The sequence below is a fragment of the Dipodomys ordii genome, unplaced genomic scaffold (genome assembly GCF_000151885.1).
Source record: "Dipodomys ordii isolate 6190 unplaced genomic scaffold, Dord_2.0 Scaffold158, whole genome shotgun sequence".
Taxonomy (NCBI): Eukaryota; Metazoa; Chordata; class Mammalia; order Rodentia; family Heteromyidae; genus Dipodomys; species Dipodomys ordii.
Genome location: NW_012267374.1, coordinates 1,911,299 through 1,920,733, shown reverse-complemented (window position 1 = coordinate 1,920,733; position 9,435 = coordinate 1,911,299). Strand labels below are relative to the sequence as shown.

The following is a 9,435-nucleotide window of genomic DNA, read 5'->3' as shown; positions in this document are numbered from 1 at the left end:
GAAATCATTGCTTGAGATATAATTGTTGGATACTATACAAACTAGAAAAAACACATGCCTTCATTTCTCAGGTTCAGGAATAGAAGAATATATATCTAGTTTTTAAATTTCTATGAAAAACCATCCTTTTCTTCCATTCTCTAGAACTTTTGGTATCACTTCCAATTCCTGTAAGCTTCAGATAGGTAAAATGTTCTCCTACGTATCTTTTCTTGTCTATGCCTGAAGTAAAGATAATATTTATAATTCCAAAATGCTGTTTTTAGACAAATAAAATAAATATTGCTAGGTGCCCATGGCTCATACCTGTAATCCTAGCTACCCAGGAGGCTGAGATTTGAGGATTGTGGTTTGAAGCCAGTCTGGGCAAGAAAGTCCATGAGAGATTTATCCTCAACTAACTAGCAACAAAGTAAAAAGTGGAGCTATGGCTTAAGTGGTAGAGTCCTAGACCTGGGTCTCTAAATTTTATACCTGAGTAACGTGACGTTGTTTTCCCCTTCTCTCCTCCCTTACAAAGCTCCTAGTGCAAATATGATACCAAACCCATACTTGTTGGCTCCAAATTGGACTCATCTAATCTTTCATTCTGTGCTCATTCTATAGCTATATTTTTGCTTTCCTCATATTGTTGCTTTTTCATTAAATAAATCATGCTTGCTGGGTACTGGAAGCTTATACCTATAATCTTAGCTGCTCAGGAGCCTGGGATCTGAGGATCGCAGTTCAAAGCCAACCTGGACAGGAAAGTCTGTGAGAATCATCTCCAGTTAACTATCCAAAAGCCAGAAGTGGAGCTATGGCTCAAGTGGTAAAGTGCTAGCCTTGAGCATAAAAACTCAGGAACAGTGCCCAGGCCCTGTGTTCAAGCCTTAGGACTGGCGTGTGTGTGTGTGTGTGTGTGTGTGTGTGTGTGTGTGTGTGAGATATGTGTGCATGTGCATGCATACACACACATGCGCACACACATACACATGTCCATAATTTCTTTGAATTATAAGTCATAGGTGACTTAGGAAACTCATAAGAGACTCTTCTTACAGTCTTTAGAAGCATTTCCATCACATCAGAAGCAATCTTTATAAGCATCAATACCACACATCCAATCCTCTTTGTTGATAGACATTTTATTGTGCATCATCCTTTTTAATGATGTCAATACCCCGGAAAACTCTTTGGCATGATGTTAATATTTGCTGGCTCAATTTTCACTTTGATATTAAAAAAATTCAAATTTGCTTTGACCTTTGAGATGATCTAAGGTGTGCTTCATTAGCAACATATTCACCATGCCTAGCCTGTAGGTTATTGCATGACTCCTACCTAACGCCTGAATTAAAGTTAGGTTTCAGGCAGCCCATATTGTTGCTGATAAGCCTGAGTTTCTCAGCAGGTGATGATGTGGGTGGTGATGTTCTGGGTATGGCAAGTCTTTATTGAGTTGCACTGGCTTACATATTGCAGGATTTATTCTCCTTGCATCCTGCACCGAATGCCATTACTGTTTTCTGTGGAAGTAACTGAAATGCCCACACACACCCCCAAATACCTTTTCCACTCTTGTGTTCATTTTTCCATCTCATTAATCACTTTTCATTCTTCCCCACTGAGTAAGCCGATAGTTGGAAATAGCATTTTTCACATTGTACCTGTGATGGCTCTTGAAAACTGAAGAAAAGATTTGATCCAACTCTCCTATGCCATGATTGTCATTTTCTGTGCACCTTTAATTTTTAAAAATGCCTTTGCTTCAATTTCTATTGCAGTCACACATTTCTCACGCTTTTCTCATCCCCATTGCTTTTGCAAATACATTGCATAATGGAGATCTGCGTTGTGTGAAGAAGGCCTTATAGTCTAAGCAAACACAGCAAAAGCACATGATAGATTAAGGGAGATATGATGGTTGAAATTAAAATGTCTGTGTTGGTAGCCAGTCCAGTTGGTGGGTCTTGCTATAAAGTTTACCCCATCTATAATTTATCAGCGTTTGCAAACTGAAACACATGAGTTTATGATACTTAGATTATTACTCAAAGCAGACAACTGTAGCAATGCAAATAAGGGTTCTTATCACTACCAGTTGTAATCAAAGGACCTGCCAAAGATGGGCTTTTGCTCAATGATTTTTTTCACCAAGAATACAAGCTGAGCTGTGGTGGTATGTGTTTTAGTCTCAGCTACTCAGGAGGTCTAGGCAGCAGAGGCACTTAAATCCCAGAGGTTTGGGGTCAGCTTGGGCATCTTACTGAGATCTTTATTTTTTTAAAGAAAAAAAAAAGAAAAACCAGACTGTACATTTTAATTTCTACTAGAAGCAATTGATACATCACCCGGAGGTCTTACTTTTAACATGCTAATATTGCCCACATTAGAAGGTACTGTAACTTCACTCAGGCTTTAATTTAAAGGCTTTGATTTAATAGTCAAAAGCAGCAACCACTAATGGTTAAATGAGCAAACCAAACAATAGATGCTTTCAACAGGTTTGGCTTGTACTAGGAAATATAAGCAGCTGTTTCTTTGCTAAGGGCAGAGATAGTTCTGTGAGACTTGCATTTAATTAGTAAACTGAAAATGACTTAGTGAAAAGGAGCAAGTGAAAGTCAAGCATCTGCTCTTCATTTAGGTTCTTAAAAATGGAAACTCCTAATAATTGCCAAAAACTTGAAGCAAGCTATATGGAAGATGCTTGGAAAGCAATAGGAGTTGCTCACGTACTGTCTAAATATAACCCACATGGTAAACACTGGTATGTTCAGAAAAATGCAGAATTTTACTATAGAATTGAAATCTCAGTGTGTTGTGCAGATTCCCTACTAGCTGGGCAGCCATGTGACTTGTGACACGTGACTCTCTGAGTTATTCATGTGGAAACCAGTTGTCTTTTTTTTTTTGGTCCGGTCGTGGGGCCTGAAATATGGGCCTGGGCTCTGTCCCTCAGCTCTTCAGCTCAAGGCTAGCACTCTACCACTTGAGCCACAGCGCCACTTCCGGCTTTTTTTTTCTGCTTATGTGGTGCTGAGGAATTGAACCCAGGGCCTCATGCATGCAAGGCAAGCGCTCTACCACTGAGCCAACTTCCCAGCCCCAGTTGTCTACTTTTTTCCACTCTCCCCTTCCTTCTTTTATTCTAAGGTTTCCGCCATTATTATTATCATTATTATCACAGCTTATGACTGCACAGGTAATTAATCTTGTTGACTGTCTTGTAGTTTGGTGTGTGTGGGGGCACATGACCAAGTTGTCATGGATGGAATATAAGCAGAAGTTAAGGTGTACAGTTTCTATATCATTTCCAGCAAAGGAAATTGTGTTCAAACCATTTCTTTTCCCTCCTTCCTTCCTGTGGTCAGGAGGAGGACTAGTCTCACGGGGATGGCAGAGCTACACAATGGAAGGAACTTGAAGCCCCAAGAACCCCATGCAGGCGAGTCCTCTAACCACTCAGTATTGCCCTTCTCCTCCTCAACTAGTGCGTGAGAGAAAAAGTGAAGTTCACTATCCTTTGTCCTGCCATTATGCTTGAAAGTATCTTTCTGAGAGCAGCTTAGTTGCAATCAAATTCACTTATATTTGGTGAGCAATCCTCTCTTTTTCTATGTAGAAGACATGCCCAGCCTTAAAAAAAAGATAAAGCTGGAACAGCAGAATTAAATTTTGGAAAAAAAGGAGATTTGAGAAGTTTGATTTCCTCACTGAGAGAAGATAGCACATTTGTATTTTTTTCTTCAAGGGACTTAATTCCATTCACATGAGCAAACATTTATTGAGCACCTACGTTGCACAAATCCTGTAGGAGTCACTAGGGATACAGAGAGGGAGTACCCACAGTCCCTGCTCTCAAGGAACTCACAATCTACTGGGGGCAGACAGCACATATACAAACAAATGCCCTGGAAGGTGGGATGCATCTGATAAAAAGGTATGAATGGGATTGTGTGGAGCATGGGCAGGGGCAGATGGGGATCTCAGGAAGATTTCACAGATGGGATTGCATTTGAGCTCTCTGTTGAAGGACTAGTGGGAGAGAGATGAGGAGTGGTAGGCCTCGATTTGTGAAGCAGTGGGGAGAAATATGGTGGGAGTTTAGAGAGAGCAGATTGATATTCAGAATTATCTGAAGTGGAAGTGGTGACACAACTCTGGAAAGGTATTTTGAAGCTACATAGTGTAAGGGCCTTGAGGACTATACCAGGTATCTAAACTTATACTGATGGGGAAAGTGTAGAGGATAGAGAGCATTGTATTATCAAATCAACAACGCATTCCTGAATGGTAAACCAAACTTCAGCTCATGCCTGAATCTCCCGGGAAGCTTGTTAAAATGGAGACCAGTGGGCTCCACTCTCAGCATTTATGATTCAGTTGGTCCTGAGTGAAGTCATAGACTTCACAGTTTTCAAAAGTTCCCAGGTGATATGATGCCACTGGTCTGGAGATGCCATTCTCAGAAGCTTCCTACAGGACAGTGCTGTAGGAAGATGTTTTTGGCAGGTATAAGGAGAAAGAATTGCAGGTGGAAGAGTCTAAAGCTAGATGGATCCAATAAAAAGAAGGCCAAAATATTGGAGAAGATGGTGGCTTATTAAAGACAAATGTACAAGGCTTTAGGACTATGTGGATATGGGAGCCTCGTGGCAGAGAATCACATTTACCTAATGTGAATGATTAGGAGCGATTAGTGATTGTGTTATGTGAGTTGAAAGGTAGAAGTAGGAGAAAACTTGTGTGTGTGAAAATGATCATGAGTAAGTTTACAATGGATGCTTTGGAGGTATTGGTGGATTATTCATAGGAAGGTACTTATTCACAAAGAGGGTCTGAAGTTGGAGTAATTAATGTGAGAGCCACAGACACCGAACTAAGTGTTACAATGGCAGAGGTTGGTGTGGAATATAGGGTTACAGTAAGTGTCTGCTGAGGATATAGCTCCAGGATAAAGAACGAGGGGACAAAGAACAAGGAGGTGAGAAGGTAATTGGAGAGCCAGGAGACAGTAACCTATCCTGGAAGGGGATGGCCAGCTGTTTTAATTGATGATAAAATGACAAGCAAAGACAGACAGAAGAAAAGCCACTGCATTTGCTTATTGGTAAGTCACCGACGACCTTTGGGAGATCGGACTGAGGAGAAATGGCAGTATATTCACTCAGATGGCAAAGGATAGAGAAGGCTTGTAGATACTCAGGTGGGAGTTAGAGCGGAGTTGAAGCAGAAGCTTGTGTGGTAGGTCAGAAAGCTGATTATTAGTGTCTCCGACACTTGAGCAAAGCAATAGGTGAGGGGGCAGAGTGAGGAGAAATGAGGTGGAGTAGAAGGAAGCGGGAGGAAAGGAGCGAGGTTACAGAAAAGTGGGAGGGGATAGATTTAAAAAGGTGAGAAGGGAAACCAATGGGAGTGAAGGGAGGAAGAGGGGCTGTACATGAGAGGCGAACAGCAGCGGCTTTCAACAGTCACTTACGGAGGGGAACACAAGAATTTACACCCTTCCAGTGCTTCTCCCATCATCGTGACTTGGTGGTGGTGAGCTCATCCATCCAACTACAGTGGTTACTCCAGGTCAGAGGAGGCTGCCTTAGGCCATTCTCTGTGGCCTCTTGGATGCAGTCTGGTGTGGAAGCCATGGGGATTCCGGGAGGTAAAATTTCATATTCATTTCCTGATGGGTGGCCTTTGCTGTAAACATAGATTTTCAAGTTTTTATTTCTATGCAAGGACACAGCTGGTCATTTTCATGGGTAACATTCTTCAACAAAATTTTGCCTTTCATCACTGTACCTCTCTAACCTTCTTAAAAAAAATCTCTCCCTCCCCCCCCAGATTGAACATATCTTCTTAACATGAATCCTGCTAGAGGAGAGAGTGCATGGGAGGCTTAGGGCAAATACTTGTTTTGGAATGGGAGGAGGCCCGGTGTGTTGGTTAGCAGCATACTGACTTACGTAGATTTAGCTGGTTCTTGTTTGTTTGTTTCATATTCATAGTGGAAGACTAAGGAAGTGCCAGTCCATGCATTGTGGGTTCTTTTTTTTAGAGAACAAGGAAGCTTATTTAATCAGGAACTTTAGAAAAAACATGCCAGCTGTATGATTTGTGCCTGGAAAAAGTAGGCTATGTAGTTACAATGCTATAGAAAATGACTTAGCTTGGGTGTACAAGCAGAGTGACTGCATGCCACTTTCTTTTTGTTTTTGTTTTTTGTTTTTTTTTTGGTCCAGTTGTGGGGCCTGAACTCTGGGCCTGGGCACTGTCCCTCAGCTCTTCAGCTCAAGGCTAGCACTCTACCACTTGAGCCACAGTGCTACTTCCGGCTTTTTTCTTTTTGCTTATGTGGTGCTGCGGAATCAAACCCAAGGCCTCAGACATGCAAGGCAAGCACTCTACCACTGAGCCACCTTCCCAGCCCTCTTTTTGTTTTTTTTTTTTATGCAGTCATGTACTTCCCACAGAAATTTGGGTGCACCTTGAGTCACAACTTCAGATTTAATGCTATGCGAGGGCATGTTATTGGATGTTTGACATATAAACAACAAGAAATTCTGCAAATAAAGATTTTTGCAACACCTTCTTTAATTGTAGGGGTCACTAAAATCTCTTGGGGAAACACTATTAAGAGTATTTACTATTTCACTTTATAATTTCTATGTAATTACTGCTTTCGGAAGATTATGTTTATTTGAAATTATGTACCACAGATAAGACCAGAGGTAGAAAACAACACACCAAATAACAAGACTCAAACATAAAAGCATAAAACAAATTCACAAGACCACACATACTTACAAACTCTCCTGAACCAAGTATGTTCAAGAATTAATAAGCTACACCCCTTACCCTGTCCACACAGGAGGCTCTGCAGAGTAAATGTCATGCCTTTTGGCTTTTGACAATCTATGTATGCTCTCGGCACCGAATGAGTTTTTTAAAAGCCAGTTTAAAATCTTCATTAAAACTTGTGTACAGCAGAGGGTTGATCAGAGAATTCACATAACCCAGCCACGTCAAAAAATCAGCTACTTCAGAGGATACAGTATAGATGCTCAGACCTACAATCAATTCTTTGATGAAAAACGGCAGCCAAGACAAAATGAATGCACCCAAAATCAGTCCCAGGATGCGGGCTGCCTTGCGTTCCCTGGTGCTAGAGATCTGTTGTCGTTCTCCAGGGTAATCTAGATCATTGTCAAAGGGAGGGATCCTGATAGAGGTGTGGATCTTTTCAAATTCTGTGGTAGGGTCTGAGGTGGAGAAGTCAGACACACAGAAAGTCTGCGTGAGTTTGCAACTTGCAAAAGAATTCTGGCTGTCTGTGCTTCTGTTGCTTAAATGCCGGCTTGAGCCCCTCTTTTGGTAAAGGCTCTTGGCTGCATGGTAAATGCGGTAATAGAGAATCAGGATCAAAGTCAAGGGGATATAGAATGCCCCGAGTGTGGAATAGATGGTGTAGATCACATGGTCATGCTGGATGGTGCACTGGCTGGGGGGTGGGCTGAGCTGGCGGTGGCTCCTCCAGAACAGAGGGGGCATGGAGATGAAGATAGAGATGGTCCAGACAGTGAGGATCATCAGTCCAGCTCTCTTGGCTGTCCTCTTCCTGGCATACTCAATAGCATTGGTGATGGCCCAGTACCTGTCCAGGGCAATCACACACAGATGGAGGATGGAGCAGGTACAGCAGGTCATGTCCACACTCAGCCACACCTCACAGATGAAGTATCCAAGCTTCCAGCTCTCCATGACAATGTACATGATGCTCAGGGGCATGACGAGCACGGCCACCAGCAGGTCTGTCACAGCCAGTGAACAGATCAGGTAGTTGGCGGGCTGGTGGAGCTTCTTGGTGGTGCAGATGGCCAAGATGACCGCCGTGTTCAGCAACATGGTCAGGGTGGTGATGATCACCAGAGTCATGCAAATGAGCATCTTCTCCGTGACAGTCTTAGGTCTCACCGCCACGCCGGCTTCTGCAGTACAGTTAGTGAGGTTCATGTTTCCCCAGTTTTGATCAACACGATGAGAAGCGACTAGTTCTTTTTTTTCAGTCGGAAATGATGTAGCCTCCAGTGTCTCTATGATTGTTTTAGCTTTACTGCCTCCTGTGTTCCATTTCTGGGGGGTAAAGGAAATGGCTGCTGCATTTCTTCCGAATCGAGAGTTCCTGCAAAACATTAAGCCACTGATTAATTAACTAAAAAAAAGGCCACATTTTTCCCCTGGAAAATACGATAATATTTGATACTCATAAAATGCCACACAATTTAGACATACTTTTCTTCTTCCTCTCTGTAATTTGAGGTCATCTTCACAATACTTTTAAGTTACCAAACTACTTCTGATACATTACTGAATTTTAAGTCTATTTTGCTGCCTCAATTAGTTTCTTATGTATATTATTTTTTTGATGTGTTTACTTTGGAAAGGTATAATTGAAAAGATATATGCACACTTTTTTTTTGTCAGTGTGGGGCTTGAACTCAGGACCTGGGGGCTGTCCCTGAACCTCTGTGCTCAAAGCTAGGGCTCTAGCACTTGAGCCACAGTGCTGCTTCTGGCTTTTGAATGGTTAACTGGAGATAAGAGTCTCACAAGACTTTTTTGCTTTGCTGGCTTTGATCCTTAAATCTCAGCCTCCTGACTAGCTGGGATTACAGGTGTGAGCCACCAGTGCCTGGCTCATATGCACATTTTAAAAGACTTTAAAAGTTGTGAGACCATGAGATTAAAAAAAACCTGTTTATTATGGACACCAAATCAGATTTTAAACATTTATTGAAAAATTCCACTCCAAAGGTATATTAGTATCAATATGGGATTTTGTATATTGATATTTTACATATCCAACTGATCATTTCTTTGGAGAAAAGAAAGTATATAATATTTCTTAGTGCTTGTGGTAAATTGTTCTCAGAGTACTATAGTAAATCAACTATGAGAGTAGTATGAAGAAGGGAGTAGTAAGGTGGTTGAATATAATCAGTGTGTACTGTAGACATGTGTGGAAATATCACATTGAACCTCATTAATATGCACAACTAATATGTTCAAACAATTATAATAAGGCACATAGATGATTAAAAAATTAAATGTGTATTTGGTTGAGGTTAGCATGTGTTCTGTATATGTGTGTATAAATGTGTCTATTTCTCACACGTGTTTATTTCTCTCTTAAAATGTTCAGTCCATGACTGGGCTTTTTTTTAGCACAACAAATACATAAATCAGTAACATTGTAATTTATTATAATTAACAAGTAAGTCAGTGACATTTTAAAGAAAAAGTCAAATATAGATGCCTATCTATGAGAACTAAACAATCAGGATCCAAATATTCACAGCTAATGACTGCTGGATAGAAGCTGATCCAATTATCTGGTGCCATGGGATTAGGTCCAAAAGAGACTAATGAAAATATGAGAAAGAAAAATGGGTATTT

At 41.2% G+C, this 9,435-nt stretch overlaps 1 protein-coding gene across 1 annotated transcript; it reads right to left on the bottom strand.

Moving 5' to 3' along the window:
• Positions 1-6,667: 6,667 nt before the first annotated feature.
• Htr1e (5-hydroxytryptamine (serotonin) receptor 1E, G protein-coupled) lies at positions 6,668-8,157 on the bottom strand. Its single transcript, XM_013032858.1, has one exon. The coding sequence runs from the start codon at positions 7,990-7,992 to the stop codon at positions 6,895-6,897; it is 1,098 nt and encodes a 365-aa protein (XP_012888312.1). The 5' UTR covers positions 7,993-8,157; the 3' UTR covers positions 6,668-6,894.
• Positions 8,158-9,435: the final 1,278 nt, after the last annotated feature.